The sequence below is a fragment of the Notothenia coriiceps genome, unplaced genomic scaffold (genome assembly GCF_000735185.1).
Source record: "Notothenia coriiceps isolate Sejong01 unplaced genomic scaffold, NC01 NC01_scaffold00037428, whole genome shotgun sequence".
NCBI lineage: Eukaryota > Metazoa > Chordata > Actinopteri > Perciformes > Nototheniidae > Notothenia > Notothenia coriiceps.
Window position 1 is genome coordinate 79,682 of NW_011370129.1, and position 16,646 is coordinate 96,327.

General features: G+C 40.2%; 1 protein-coding gene across 1 annotated transcript in view; it reads right to left on the reverse strand.

Moving 5' to 3' along the window:
* Positions 1-2,172, reverse strand: part of LOC104967493 (C-X-C chemokine receptor type 4) — a 14,936-nt gene extending 12,764 nt beyond the window's left edge. Inside the window, exons 1-2 of the mRNA XM_010796965.1 lie at positions 2,100-2,172; positions 443-1,588 (exon numbers count right to left, since the gene is read on the reverse strand). Coding sequence (XP_010795267.1) covers positions 473-1,588; positions 2,100-2,111 — 1,128 coding nt within the window. The 5' untranslated portion in view covers positions 2,112-2,172 and the 3' untranslated portion in view covers positions 443-472. The remainder of the gene's footprint in view (positions 1-442; positions 1,589-2,099) is intronic.
* Positions 2,173-16,646: the final 14,474 nt, after the last annotated feature.

Sequence of the window (16,646 nt, forward strand, 5' to 3'; positions counted from 1 at the left end):
TGAAGGAAAAGAGGAGTTGGTTTGAGGTGAAAATGCAAAAAACACAGTCATAATGAAGCAGTGGATTTTTTATTTTTTAAATAAAAAAGCAGGATCCCGTTTCTTTTTTTCATACAAAACTTCCAGTGTGAATGACAGCAATAAATAATAGCTTTCAGAAAATCACTCAACTTATTGCGAACACACGAATGCTACAAACTATATACAGGTTTCCAAGAGCAGCTACCATCCATGAAAAAAGAGTGGGGCATTGTATGCCTGAGCTTTGATACAGCAGCACAGATTGTAACCTCGATTGTGAAGCTGCATGACTGGAAATGAGGCCCTGCCTGCGGACACAGTCTTCTCTGAGGAACATAAAGGTTGCACAAATGCAAATAGAAAAAAACACAACACACAGTTGCAGTAAAAAAAAAACAATTTCAAAAGTATAAAAAAAAACGATTTCAAATCTTAGTCACAGAGTTTGTTGTTAACTTGACAAAACGCTTAAGGACTCCGACTCAGTGGACATTGAGGAAATTGGCCCTCTCTTTTTGGTCATGAGTGTCACCTTTTGACTGGATCTGCAGCCGGCTGTCAGTGCACTCTTGGCTGATTTCTTGAACGTTTCTCCCAGGAAAGCATAGAGGATGGGGTTTAAGCAGCAGTGAAAGTAAGCCAGCGCCTCTGTGATAGAAATCCACTTCTCCACCGCTTGTTGCAGCACACAGGAGGGAGTCACCACGTTCAGCATCATCAGGTTGTCCAGGAAGAGACCAACACAGTAGGGCAGCCCGCAGGTGAAAAAACAAAGGATGAGGATGACCGTGGTCTTCAGCGCTTTCTTCTTCAGCGCCTGGCCCTTGGTGCCTTGCGACAGCTTGGCGATGATGATGCAGTAGCAGATGAGGATGACCAGCCCGGGCAGAACAAAGCCCAACAGGATGTGCTGAAAGCGGAAAACAACTGTCCATATCATGCTGGATTCCTGCGGGTAGAAGCGCTGGCAGATGATCCTGGAGTCTGCAGTCTCTCTGCTATCGTTGAAAAAGTGGATGTCGGACGACCGTGTTTGAACCCTGGCAAACACAAGGTCAGGTAAAGTCAGCACAGCAGCAGGCAGCCACACTCCCACATAGATCACTCTGCTCGCAAGAAGCTTCCTTGTGGCTTGACTGTTGGTGGCCCGCACAACTGCCAAGTATCTGTCCAGGCTGATGAAGGCCAAGATCAACACGCTGCTGTACAGGTTCACCGTGTAGATCATGTGCACTGACACACAGAGGAAACCGCCAAAGTACCAGGAGCTGGCTGCATCCACGGCCCAGAAGGGCAGCGTGAGGACGAACAGGAGGTCAGCCACGGAGAGATGGAGCCGGTACTTGTCCGTCATCGTTTTGACCTTTTTCTGGTAGCCCATGACAACTACCACTAATCCATTGCCAATGACTCCCAGGACGAATATAATTCCGTAAACGGTCGGCAGGAAGATCTTGCTGAAGTTGCTGCTGAGCGCTCGGCCACATGGCTCATCTCCAAACTCAAAGTCTCCAGACTCTGAAAAGTTGTCAGTACTGTTCTCCAAAAACTGATAGATCACATCCATCTGAAAGAAAAAGGAATTGTAAAGTTAGAAAACAGTTGAGATATATTTAGTTGTTAACAATAAATGTATCTTTTAAAGTTGAAAAGTATATTTATATATATATAAAATGCATTTTCTTGATATTAGAAATGAATACAACAAGTACTTAAAGTATATAATATCACTGTTAACAATGGTGAAAATGATAAATATTCACATTATTTTCCCACTAAACACCCTCTAGCAAAAATGGTTGAACATATTTATTTTTTCTGCTACTTCTCTAAAGTTGTGTAAAAAGTTAGAATTTAACTTATTTATTTTAGTTATTTTACCAATAAAAGTGTTTATTTAAAATGTCAAAACACTACAATTAGTAGGCCTATTACTAGTTAATTACACCTCTGTTTACACGGGTGCTAAATTATCCAATATATTTAGATTTACCTTTTTTCCTAAAACAGCTTCAAGTCAAAACCGACCAAACTGCCATGTCTTAATTTAAAAAGTAAAAACAAATGAAGAAACTCACGTCTTGGTCCATGTTTACCAGTCGTTGAAAAGAGACGTTTGAACCAGTGTGTGTTTGTGTGTGTGCAGCAGGGCTATCCGTTGTCTGTCTTAATGCAAACCAATATATAGGCTTGCCGTCGGTGCGCTGCCCCACCCCCCCCCTCCCCCGGAGGCGGGGCTTAGGGACGCACGAGTCTCCAAAAGAGGTTCCACTATAAAACCAACTACAGTGGGCGTCACTTTGTGAAAGTTTTACCCTAACAACCGTGTCCAATATTTTGTCAACTTCGAAAAAGACGTTGAACCAAAAAAAGAGAGGTTTGTGTGGGCACTGTGACAATTATTTAATGTCATAAGGCTTAACTTATTCTTGAATTTATTTCTGGTGACTTTTGCACTCTGTAAAAACTAAGACTTCCTTCTTCTTTTTTTTTGCAATATGAAGTATGAATTTACAACCAAGCAAACCAAACCTTAACTATGAAACATTTTGAGAACCTGATATACAAACATGTAATTGAATCAACGCCTTCATTACAGAGACACCATAAAGGAAAAACACATCACTATCACATGCACTTCAAAAAGTAAGCACACTAACATATCGTAAGACATAGATTTCACATCAGTCAGTGATAATATGATTATTATCCTATTATTAAGTGCACCTACCCAGAATATATTACAATGTTGTTGGAATGTAACAAATATCATATTCTCAAGTACTGTAAAGTACAATTTTGAAATGTAATAAGTAATAAATATAATTTAGAAAGCACTTTTCTAGGTAGGCTACTCAAAGTTGCTTTACAAGAACAATTCACAAAACAAACAAAGATGAATTTAATTAAATGTTATGCAACTATACTTCAACTTCATTTGGAAGCAAATATTCTCCACTTCCACTGCATTTATCTGACATCTTAATTACAGATAGAGGTGATTATTTAATACAAACATATAAATCAACCAAAAAACGAACTATTTAATATTTGGTACTTTTACTAAAGTTGAACATTAGAGTATTGCTTCCTTCTCTGCTGTAATGTCACCACAGCAGATGAATGTGCTGTAGAGTTCAACAAGGACACAATTTTCAGCCATCCGTCAAGAAGAGTTGTTGGAAAAATTAGAGCAATTTTAGGATTACACCTGCTTTGCTGGTTGTATATCATCAGCTCAGCAGCCTCACACTTCACACCTCCCTTCCTCTGCATGAAGCGTGCACTGACATTTAAATTGGTCGTTCAGGGTCTTCTCAGCCTCATAATTCTCTCTACAAATCACTTTATAACTGTCTGAGGACAGTTTTCATCAGCGGAGGTTGGAATCCGTCCTCACCTTCATACACACCCTGTCTCTGCTCAAGTGCTGTTATGTCTGCGCTGCCAACTGCTTAATGACCCCCAGTGGATTTGAAAAGAACCCCACACCCTATAATGTGGCATTTCTATCAAACGGCTATCGAGTCTCAGAGTGCAGAACGTTATTTTCTTTCACAGCTTTACCAACCCTCTCTGATTTCAGTTGGTGATGACAGACCACACCAAACCCTCCGCCCTGCTCTCAGACGGAGCTGACGGTTGTCTGAAACCAAATCTCCTCCATGTGGCATGCAAATGCTGCCTCGTGTCTTTGATATATGAGAGCATTGATAGATTCAATGAGTCAATGTGCATCATTGATTCCATTGATGTTTGCCCCTTGTGTTGAAGAGGGATTCTTAGAGATGCAGGACAACACAACATTAAAAAAACATCAGGACAACAGCACATTTTCACAGAGCAAAACCTTTATTTTCCACATATGCACATATGTTGCAATAGCAGATTTGTTCTTAGGTTTATCTGATGGAACACACATTTTGTGCATGTCAGCATTCAATCCATTTCTCAACTGGCCGTATCGTACTATATCAGAGGTCAGTTAAGGTAAAGATGCTCAACAGCTTTTTAACTGTCTCTGCATTTCAACAACAGGAACAATTCACAGTTACATTTCAAAACAACAGTGTGTTGTGATGAAAAGTTACCACAGGGTGCTTAGAAAATGGGGAGGTTTATCAGAAGATAGATAGTCGTCATGCTGAATCATAAAAAAAACCCTACTGTTATTAAAAGTTGGTTTGGAAACCACAGCCATTTGTGTTGTGACGGTACTCAGCATCTCTGAAAATGACTGACTTTTTAAAAAAAAATGTTTTTAACCTTTATTCAACCAGATATAAAAGCATTGAGATAACATCTCATTTACAATGCTGACCTGGCCAAGAAGGCAGCAACATAACACATAACACAAACATATAAAATACAGAGAACATAACTAAGAAAACAAAAGACGAAAAAAGCAGTTACTACATTGTGCACATTAGGACAGTAAGAAAGGCACTACTTATTACTGCAAGAGCAGCTGGTGGTAAGGACTTCTGACAACTTCAATTTAAAACATGCTATTGAGACAAGTGCCCTCAGTTTGAGGCGTGATTGAAGGTCTAACACTGTGTTCGCATAAAATATGATCTGTGTTGATCTCGACTGGGCGATTTAAAAGCGCTGTTTTGTTACTCTGGTACTTATTGACAAAAGTTATTCTATCTGTAGAAACTCCAAGAGGGGTTTTTATTTTTTACCAAACTCTACACTAAAATCCCCCTGGTGTGAAGGAAACTGCATGTGAAGCATCTGCAGGAAACCCAGAAACACTTGCACAGTTTGAATTACAATCTGTTGAATATGCAGTGTTGAACCATCACACCAACCTGATCTCTGAGTGGAAAAATGCCCTCCAATTATCACTCGTATGAACACACGAAAGACTGAATAATCTAATAATCAGCAGTAATACAGCAGCATTCACAGACAGATGTTTGCAGACTAATCCTGTGTGTGTTGTCTTCAGATCCCCCTGCAGTAGAACTCCCGAGGAGAGGAACAGGAGGAATCTGCCGCTCAGAGAAAGGCCACTGTATTGGTATGATGCTCTTATCTTCTTCATTCAGACACACACTTGTTATCTCTCTCCGCCAGCACAACTCCTGGATTTCTTCTGAATAACATACACTATTTTATTTTCTACATTCCCCAAATCCCTTTCACTACTTTTTGCTGACTCACTTTGTGAAGTTTTTTTTCTTATTCTTTACATTTTGAGAAGTATTTCCTCTGAAGCATTCATACATTTTTCCTTTACACTTACCATTTCGCTCAAAGGCTGTTTCTAAATTCAACGTGATGCTTGGAGTTGTGAAGTCTTTGAAATGGTGCAGTTGCTTGGTATTGGATCACTATGCTTTCCTTACATGAAACATATATCTGTGAGAGAAAAACAAAGACATTTCTTATTTATTTCTTATTAAGGTATTTAAAGAAGGTCCTAAGAGTGCATGAATCGAAACTCAGTGAATATTTATAGTTTTTGGGGGAGATTCTGAGATTGGAGATATTATGTACAAATTAAGGCCCAGAATCATATTTATACATTTGTACAGACATATTGATTGGTGGAGGAAAAGTTAGGAATTATATTCAGAATCTGAAATTCTTTATTTGTCCCACAACGGGGATATGTTATTGATGATATTCATACTTCCAGTGCAAGATTTGTGCCCTGCTTTTTATGTCAAATCTGTGTTTTTCAATAAATCTGCTTCTTGCCATTTACCTTTCATCATCTGTGGAGTGTGTGTGTACATGGCATGCAGCTTATCATTTGCTAGTACATTAACATCAGAGATTTCACTCCTCATGATAAATAATGCCTTTTTTCCCCCTCTGGATTCAGCAGGATATATGCAGCCTCCACTGTCAGTGTGAGGATTCAGATTGCTATCAGCCAGGAATACAAAAGATCTCTGAGCTACTTAGAATACAAATCACAAGAAGTGTGAACGGCAGCGAAGCGGGCTCTTCAGTGAAGAATGGCTATTGAAATGAGGCAGAAGAATGTCAGAGAGATAAAGAGAAGAATGAGCAGTCAACAACGCTGAGCCCTCCAGTTTCAACTCATCCAGGCCCCCTGAGCAAGTCAGCACGGGATAATTTTTCATAATGATAGCTCCGCTCAAATATCACCTTCACTTTTTCTTCTTTTTTTTCATTCTCTGCATACTAAAAAACATCCAGTCTTTTATGTTGGAGCTGACTCTGGGTGTTGGCCATAAATGCACAAAAGGTTTTTGGGGTAACTTAAATACCTTTAATCTCTTGTCTGAGCTCTGAGAAGTGCTTTGTGTATTTCTGCTACACACAGAAGAAAGGTGTGTGTACTTGACAATGCATTGTAGACATAGCTGTTGTTGCCATATTGTATTTCTCTTATTCACATGCATTTTGATTTAAAAACATTCTCTACTTATTAAAGTAGTGTTTGTTCCATCTCGTAGTCCATCCCTTCCCCAGTGGTGGAAAGTAACTAAGTACATTACTCAAGTATTGTACTTAAGTACTTTATTGACATATTTATATTTGTACTAGTATTTCCATTTAATGCTACTTTATATGCTACATTTCAGAGGCAAATATCCTACTTTTACTCCACTGAATTTATTCTTATCGTTACTTGTAGAAATAAAAACACATGATATGCTGATATGGTAATATGCAGTACTGTACTAATAATCTAAGCATTACGAAATTATTTTTGCACGAATAAAAACAGGATAAAAGAATAACCATAATAATACAATGCTGTGAAAAGATCCATTCTGCATACTGAGTAATTTTACTTTTGATACTTCTGTTTTAAATAATTCTGAAATGAGCCATTGTGCATATAGAGTACTTTTACTCTTTTATTTTAAAAACATATTAATGCTAATACTTTTACTCAAGTAAAATGCTGGACTTTGACTTGTAGTGGATGACTTGAAGACCGTAGTATTTGTACTTTTACTTAGGATCTCAGTACTTGGTATTTAAAGGTTCTCTATGGAAAGCTGTGTAATGCCAGTACAGGGCTGAAGTGTTGAATTAATTGTTTTTAAATGACTTCAGAAGATCTGAATGTTCCTGCATTTTTCCTCATATACTTCATGATCGTTATTTGTGATGGAATGCATAACGTCTTTATCTATCTATCAGCCAAGGTTTTATCAGGGTGCTTTTGTTTTTCTATCTCTCCCTCACATGGATGGTCTATTCAGAGAAGAAGGCTGGTGACGGTGGGGGTGTATGGGGGTGGCGGGGGGCAACGTGAGAGATTCATCCTTCATTCTCTCCCGTCCTTTTGTTTCCCGGCGAGTAAAACATGACACCAGAAAAACGATACTCTAGCACACAACTTATCACAAGACTTTAGCAAATATTGTGGAGACCATAATCTCACAGTCGGCTTGATTTGAGTGACATAGAAGTGGAAACTGTTATTTTTCCACAGTGTTGGCAAAGACACATATTAATGATTATATTTCCACACAGTAAGAATTATTTGTAAAAGCATCTGGCTTGCTTGCTTGCTTAAATGTTTGTGTTTGAATAAAGAGCTCCCATTTGAACAATAGACCCCACTTTAAAGACAAAGCTAGCTCCTTATCTATGAAAGGCACCCACTTTAACTTCCTACTTTGCCGCGCTGCTACATGCTTAAAAAAAAAACTTTCCTCGACCTCAATCAAGGTCACTCTTCCCAGTGAATTCAATATGAAATTCAGAGGGTGTGCAGAAACAGCCTGTGTGCTCGAGCGAAATCACATTAACATCACCGACATTGTAGTGAAGTGATAATCATTTATCTAGTCAGTGATTTTTTATCCTGTGACAAAATTATTAGAATTGAATTAACAATGGATGCATGAGTTACTTCCCTGAGGAGAATTTGACTTCTAATTTGTCATAACCTGCCTTTGTAGCTTAACACAGTCTTTTTGGTTTTGTGTGCTAAGGAATGACACTTAATCTAATTTGAGTCTGATTCTGAGGATCCATGACCAGTTTAAAAAGTAAAATAATATTTTTGGAGGACTGCAGGAAATGTTTTATCACTGGAACACTAGCAAGTTTTCTCCCCAGCCGCTTGTTTGACAACGTTGGTGGGCAACAACTGGAGGGAGGAGATTTTTTTTTTACTCCAGAACATTTTCACACTGTTTACCCAGCATCCTGCTGCTGCCTGCCCTGACATGGAGTCCCTGCAGAATTAGACAACGGGGCATGAACCAATAAAAAGTGAAATTGGTGACAATGCATGCCCTCCAGGAGTTAGGGGAGAAATATCCACTTGTGGCAGAGATCCAAAACAAGCCACAAAGCCAGTTAAGAAATGTTGTTGCATAGGAAGGGTGTTTTCTTTGAGTCCATGATAAATGCAACCGGGGTTCCTTTTCCTTTCTAACCAACGTCTCCATTGTGGTTTTGCCTTGCGACAGTATTAAAACACTGGCAAGCGCCCTCCACACTATACAAATGCAATGCTTGGATTGTTTGAATGTATTAATTTGCATCACAGTTTCGATTTCCAATTAAGAGACTGTTCTTTTCAGGTTTTCCTAATAGAAACAAGGTTATATAACTGTCACCGCCACGGCAGATCAGAGGATTGAAGAAGTACGAATTTCAATGACTTTCTGAATGAGTTCCCTGAGTTCTCCAGAGATCCTTCTGCTGCATTTGTTAGTGACAGAAGATCACAGCAAGTGTTCTTTCATGCTCTCTGCAGGTGGAGCCCCTCCATCTGGCCTGTGGAGGGTGGAGGAGACTGAAACGCCAACAGGGGCTCAGCTCGGACCTGATCACCTCAGATAACGGGGACAATGGGCCAGATGACAGCAGATAAGCTTTCCAGAGTCGAGTGATCAGCGGAGGGAGAGAGGGAATAAACCTTCTGCCAGGCCAGACTGCCTCATTACTTCCACCGTCAAGAGTCTCCAAGGAGGATCTATTAAAGAACACATCAGCAGCGGAGTGTGTCTCCCCAGCATAAAAAATGTACATCTTTATTGATCATCATAAATGTTATTTGAAATAAGGGACATGTTGGATTGGTTCATCATCATTATCAGAATCAGAATATTTGTATTTATCCAGGGGGGATTTGGGCTTTGTGACTGTTGCTCCATTCAGGAATGACATTTAAAAAAAAGATATCAACAAAGTTTTAGTAAGAATGTGCAATAAAACAAAGAAATACTTTTTAATAAAAACAAATTAAGATATGTACTATGTGATGAAGTACACATCAAATAAAGTAAAATAAAAGATACAACAAAGTAAAATAGAATACAACATTTACATACAAATAAGAAGTTGTAATAATAATGTGAATGTGTTTGACTATTATACCTAAGTTTCATCTGCATTTAGATTTGCAAAGGTGGAGGCTGTCCTAATGTGATCAGAGTAATACCTTTTCAAAAAAAAGCCAAAGGAGCTCATACAATTCCTTTACTGAGCATCTTTTCTTTGAAGAGCACCAAAGTAAACATAGCTACGATGGAGCATTAACCCTGAGTGTCAGATTATTCAAGAAAGCCTCAACATTTGAACCTTTCCAGAGAGGCTCTGTGCGTAAAAAGCCATCACCCTTCGGCACTTTTGCTGCTTTAAGTGCTGATTTATAGCACCACTCTGCAAAAGAAGCCAGACTACATTTATTATTCAAGCACTGCGATCGAAATCCGACGGGCTGGATTTGTCTATATGAATATCTTCAAGACTTCCTGTGGCGAGTGATATAAGAGGCCTGGTCCGAAATAAGGTGGGCAAGTGTCCAGCACCAGACCTGAACAGAGCACCAGTGGAGGAACATCTATCAGCCCGGCCAGGGGGACGCTTTACCGCCCCTGTGGAGCCCTCTTGTCTGAAAGATGACACCGTCTTCACTGACGGCCTGAAGCTAGCAGAAAACAAATTGTCGTTTTATTTCCCTCTTCCTCCAGCCTTCAGGAAAGGGCAGCAAGTTGTTAAAAAAACGTCACTGTCTTTTAACACGAGAAATGTTGTTTTTCTGTCCTCATTCTGAGTTCATGACTCACCTGTGTTAATCACAGTCTACCCATCAAGCTGGAGCCGATTGTGAAGCAATCCATAGGATGTGCCAACTTTATAATTTACCCGTAAATGCAGGCACAGGTACACTCATTGTTTTGCAGTGTTTTAACCGTTCACCTATGATTTAGTGGTGATTTAATCAATGTTTGGAAATGTGGAACAAAGGGAGCTCTTTATCTGATATTAGTAACATTTAAAAAGAAGAACACCATAATGTCAGTAAAAGAAGACACGGATTGTTTCTGCTTGTGTTTGTATCCAGGCAGACAGGGAGTGCACCCCGTGAATGAAAAAATAACAGGATTTATAGCTAAACAAACCACCCCTCTGTGCTCCCTCAGCCCTGTAATAGAGTTTCCTCCTCCGGCCAAGTCTTCGGTCGAATCCTGAAGGCGCTGGCCTGGGACCCGCGGCCCTTTGTAATCGGCTGCGTTTGGGTTTATTTTCTCTGCACAATTGAGTTCTTTTCTTTTCTAAAGACTGTAGATCCCTCCACTGATAGCAAGTGTTGCCTTTCCTACCCCCCACTGCCCCAAATCTGCGAGGATTATTGTGTTTTTGTGTAAACAAAGATGTGGAGTAAATAATACATTTGGATTTCGCTGTGCCTTCAGCAGCATCCGCTTTCCTGACTTTTTGATTATTTAGCAGGCCCATGCTTTAGAGTTGTTTATGACAGGAAATAGGACTGGCGCTGGTCACTCTGTCAGCATACCAATAGCCCTGTATTCCCACAGGAAGGCTATTGATCAGGATATGACAGGTGCTTTTTGTTTGTTCTCATTGCGCCTCTGGAAATGATATTGTGGTCTCCTCTCAGCCTCACCAGGCAGATTGGATCAAAACAAACTCTCTCGTGACAGACAATGAGGCAGGAAATATCAATTAATGCAATTTTAGCACATGAGTTATCAAAACACTGAGCCAGAGGAGCCGGATGTGATGAAGTGTTGCTTTTATGGAGACAGACAAAGGTTTTTCAGGCCTCAGGTGTGAGCGGGCTTCCATGAACTCATATTGTTTAGACTGATTATTATCTGTCAAGCAGCGAGACACTTGGATATTTGCTTTGAGCTGTGGTGGACAGAGTGGACGGCCCTGGGGCAGCTGGCAGAATGTGTCATTATCAGGAGTGTCAACAAAGCTTCTGGGTTATCATCGATAATATCTGTATGACAGTGCAGGCCCTGTTTGTGTTTCAGTTAGCTCCGTGCTCGGCTGTGATTCAATGTTTACATTTCTCTCGTACCTAGATAAACCGTGTGTACCTTCAAGTGTTTATTGCACACCAACTAGTAAGCTCCATGCCCTACTTCCTCCAAGTGTTAGTCCTTGAAATCTGTTCTTGAGTTTATTTTGTCTCCATCTTTGTTGCGAAGTGCTCTTCTGTGCGCCTCGTCCCAGAGATAATCTGTCAATCAAACTGTGCACACAGCACTGGGACTTTTCTTCTTCTTCCTTTTTATGTTGATACTTTCTATTTTCAGCTTTGGTTTCTGTTTTCTGTTTCTTCCAGAGAAATTGCAGGTGCAAAGCACATAATTTCCCATGTATCACAGGGGTTTTCCTAAAGTAATGTGAAAAAGTAAAATGTGAAAGCTTTTGTGAACTGGTTGCAGGTTGAATCATCATTGTGGCAACTGAGAATAACAACAAAGAGATTCATTAGTAGAAGGAAAATTCAAAGTACTTCGCTCAACTGGACCTATGAGAATGTTTACACAAATTAGCAGCAGTATGGAAATGTCTAATTTGGTCTAGTTGCATGATGTCAGGAAACTACATTCAGCCGTTGGTTGAGATTACTCAACTGTACCCAAGTGCAGTAATGGCACTTCCTACTCTATACCTCTCCTCCCCCTGGTTTGTTTTCTTACTCCACTACATTTATCTTTTGATAAGAAGGTTTTCTATTATCCAATTTTCGCCCAAAGAAATCACTATTTGTATTTTTATCTTGTAAAAATTGTTCACATCAACTTGTAACACAACTATTTCTGATGTAAGGATGATAAAGAATTAGGTTAGGATGGATGGATAGGCTTATCTTTCACACAGGAGACCCCTGCTCATGTTCTCAAGTCAACAATAACTTTTTGTTTTGTGACTTCCCAACATTAAGTTACATCACTTCCCCCGTTATCTTAACCCACACTAGAATATTTTCCTGAGCATAACCATGTAGTTTTGTTGCCTATCCAGGTTCTGCACTGCAGGGGGAGGGATGCTCCTACAGACTTTTGTAGAAATTCAACAAAATATACAAAATTGGTATTGGTGCTTTTCTTTAATACATTATCTAGATCTTCCACCACTCCATACACGATTTAAAAAACCCAATTTCTCTGGGATGCAGTAGCCGTTTTGTTTGTAACTGCTCACTGCTGCTGGGCAGATACATCTGTATTTCACTCAGAAGAAGTGATTCATCCCTTTGTGTAGGCAGAGAAGATTTCAGACGAGAAACTTAGCCGACACAAGGACTTTATTATGGGTAAACAGGAGAGTCTCAGATACGAGGCTCTCTTGCTTAATACAGCTTTAATGACTTCCCATGCTAAAACAGCAAAACAAGTTTTAACATCGTTATTGCGAGTCTATTATTTGAGAAGCAACAGCTCGGAGATGGTGTTTGGTGGAGGAGCGTGCAGCTGGGACTCGTTTTTAGTTTCCACTCTGTGAATCAACAATTCATTTCCAGCCGATTTGAACAAAAGGTGATTGTTAGCAGCAGGTCCAGCCTGTCCACTTACAGTTTCCTGAGTGAACCCTCCAGACAGCCATTGCTCAATCATGGTTCACCTCTCTGGCAGAGGGCACGGAAGGCGGCTTTCACACTCACTTCAAATCAAATCAATGTCTGATCCATCATGGGCCTCTTGCCTTCGGGGCAGTTTCGGATCTGTAAGAACTACTCTCTGTGGTATCCAATAGCTGCTTATATCTTGGGCTGATGTGTGTGTTTTGTGTGCAGGAGTGTGTGTAATAGAATTAAAGAGGGCCCTTGTCCCCCTTGGGAGCTTTCCATCTGGTTTTATATGTTATCTGACAAAATAAGGACATATACAGGCTATATATATATTAGCAGATGTTGAGACAGGATGCTCAGGAGATAAGACTGCTTTGAGTGTCCTGAGCGTCTGAGGGGAAATCAATGTATAGAGATCTGTCGTCTGGGGCACTAAGAGACGTAACTACTTAGCTGATGATGCAGTTTTTCTTATACCCATCATGTCCCTTGACTTTGGGTCTTGTGCTGCTGTATGTGTATGCTTCTGTTAGAAAAACTGTAGACATGGCACTTCAGTCACACCCAGCTCTGAAACATCTGAGCCGCTTAAACAAAACTTAAAGTGGACCTATCATGCTATATTTGAATAATATATTGTAGGGCCATACCGACAATATATTATTATGTTCTTTCGATCCCGAAAGAACGAGATCGCGGATACAAGCGGCCGAGATGTGTTTTCTCCGCAGGGTGGCTGGCGTCTCTCTTAGGGATAAGGTGAGAAGTTCGGTCCTCTGGGAGGGACTCGGAGTTGAACCGCTCCTCCTTCGCGTCGAAAGGAGCCAGTTGAGGTGGTTCGGGCACCTAGTAAGGATGCCACCTGGGCGCCTCCCTAGGGAGGTGTTCCAGGCACGTCCAGCTGGGAAGAGACCAAGGGGTAGACCTAGGACCAGGTGGAGGGATTATATCTCTTCGCTGGCCTGGGAGCACCTTGGGATCCCCCAGTCAGTGCTGGTTGATGTGACCAGGGAAAATAAAGTTTGGGGCTCTCTGCTGGAACTGCTACCTCCGCGACCTGACCACGGATAAGCGGGAGAAGATGGATGGATGGATGGATGGATGGATGGAGGGCCATAGCTATATAAAACATGTCTTTGAAGTTTCTTTTTCAAAATACCAAACAGATCATGCATTTTAGCCATGCCTCATTTCGCTCTTTCTGCTCTTTTCCAGGCCTGTTTTTGCAAGGGCTGATTCTGTGAGAAGTCTTCTTCGCTGCTTTTGTGGCAGACTACAGCACCACTTACAGGCCTGGCATATGTACTACAGCGTCTCCAGCGCTTTCGAGTGGCAATGGCTGTGGACCACCCCTGATGGGTGGAGCACCCCTTTTCTGACGTCAGAAAAATTCAAATCTGTATCAGCTCCGTTTTTAGAGATTTGGGTATGGAGGAAAAGAGAGAGGGTTGTATTTTCTGAACACTTGGTGAGTTCCCTGACACACCGGGGACACATTCATGTATAAAAGACGTACAAAAGTGCATTTTGCATGATAGGTCCCCTTTAAGTTCCTGTTGACTTTATTGACACTTTTCCATGTCAATGGAGAATGTCATGAGATAAGATGGCATGTGACTTGTTTTTTTTAATAATGTTATTCCAAATGAATAACAAGGCATATACAGTAAGCATACATTTTCTTTTACAAATGATCATACAGTCACACATTTTAGAATCAGTCATTTAGAAAAAATCACAAATCTCCGACAGTTTGGTTCTGTTACCTTATAATGAATGTTGGATTTTCCATCCCAGATTTTACCAACATTTACTTTACTTTAATATTGTAAAAAACTAAAATCTTTCTTTAAAAAACCACAAAAATAAATCAGAAAGGAACATCTGTTTCATGGAGTTACTGAAAAGGGGACTTTTTGGACAGCAAAATGTCTTTCCTTATGATAAAAATGTGTCCTCTTTATGTGTCCTCAGCTCAGGGAGACAGGGAAGGAAGGCCTGAAGCGAAGTTCTGTGGAATTCTTGGATTTAGAACAGCAACTCACAATTGGGAGATATTCAATTGGGAAAACCTTTTACGTTTCTCATGTGTTGATAAATCTGAATTTAAAAGCGGTCAAAATTGACATTATGTGTTTCCTTGGCCCCAAAGTTACAGTAGCAAACCCGTCCCAACGGACTACTACCCAAAATCGCTCAATAGGAGTAACGCACTGCACTTTCAAAAACGATGCAAATATAGAAAAACAAATGTGCCAAAGCACATGCAAATAAAGGAACATCTTCACCAACTTTTAAAAAACATTCACTGACTTGGCGAAACATGCCCAGAGTTGACTGAAAGCACTGCATATTCAAAGTGCTGCAAACACAAAACACTGCAAATCAAAAAAACGCTGCAAGACGTTCAGGGAATATAAAGTTGACCACATTTGCCCTTGTTGGCAACCGTACCAGTTGGCAAAAGAAATTCCAATAGTTAAAGAAATATTTTGACATATCCACATATTTTCCTTCTTGCCAAGAGTTTGTTTATTAGATCAATACAAATCTTGCATCTTGCAAGCTCCATAATAAACAAATGGAAGTGAAAGTGGTATTGTTTTTTTTCATCTATCTTACGGCGCTGGCAAACAAGCATATTTCCCACAATGTTAAAACATGCACCATATTCCTTTAAGATAATACAGTCCTGGTTGATTTATAAGCATATATTTACAGAGACAAGGTGTTGGTTTCTTTGTTATGTCTGGGCTGAAAGAAAACGGATATTAAACGGCTTTGTTCTTATTAACATGGAAATGTATTCACACATTATCACGCAAGAACCTGAACAGAACCTGACTCAACGCATATACTCACAGGCACGACATGTCAAGATAAACATAAAGCAGCAGACTTTCTCCTGCACCTGTAACCTGATCTCACTCACCTCTCTGTTGTTCAGGCTTATTATTAGTCTTACTCACCTAACACTGTCTCTAGTCTGTGACAGGGCTCCAGTAATGGTGAGTCATGTAACACCCACTGCGTTTTACCTTTTTACCTTACAGGAATCATACGTAGCAACTTTTCCTTAAAGCTTCTCCTTTTACTTATCCATGATTCATTACATTTACTGCTGAATGCCCCGCGGCCATGATTGAGAAAGGCCATTTCTTCCATCATCACGTTTCTAAATCATCTTCAATACTTTCGTTTGCTCCCACATAGATAATGATAGTACACCAGCTTTGTAAATCAGAGGCACCAAAATGACATAAATCACGTTTTTTATAACTCATATCTCTGGGAAGTGCTTTCGATCCATCTTGTGCCAGTATTGCTGTTTACTGATGTTGCAACATTTCTCTCAGATAATCAAATAATCTCTCCAACTCTAGGCAAACTTCTCCAAAAAAAATTCTTATAAATAAACGTATATATATATAGCCAGTTCCGCGGCTTGGCATCTCCAAAGAATGTGAACTATCACCCCAGTTCTGCATTTCTTGGCACCATCCTCAAATTTTGGCCCAAGCGAGTCTATTTTTCAACTGAATCAAATGACAGCAGATACTCTGCTTATCTTTCTCACTGCTGCCTTTTTTCATACAACTCTGACACATCATTTTAACCCTTCGCGAGTGGAGTAAACACTCTCACATAAACATTCAGTGTTCGGCATTGGAGACTGGAGGGTTCGAATTGAAGGGTTGAAGATAGAGATAAGGGGAAATGAACCGAGAAAGGACAGAGAGAAACAAAAACAACTTGTTTATGTCAGACGGGTAGGAAAACAGAATGAACTCAGGGTGAACCTGTTTGTCTTGCCGCTGTTGTCTGCCCGCTTCAT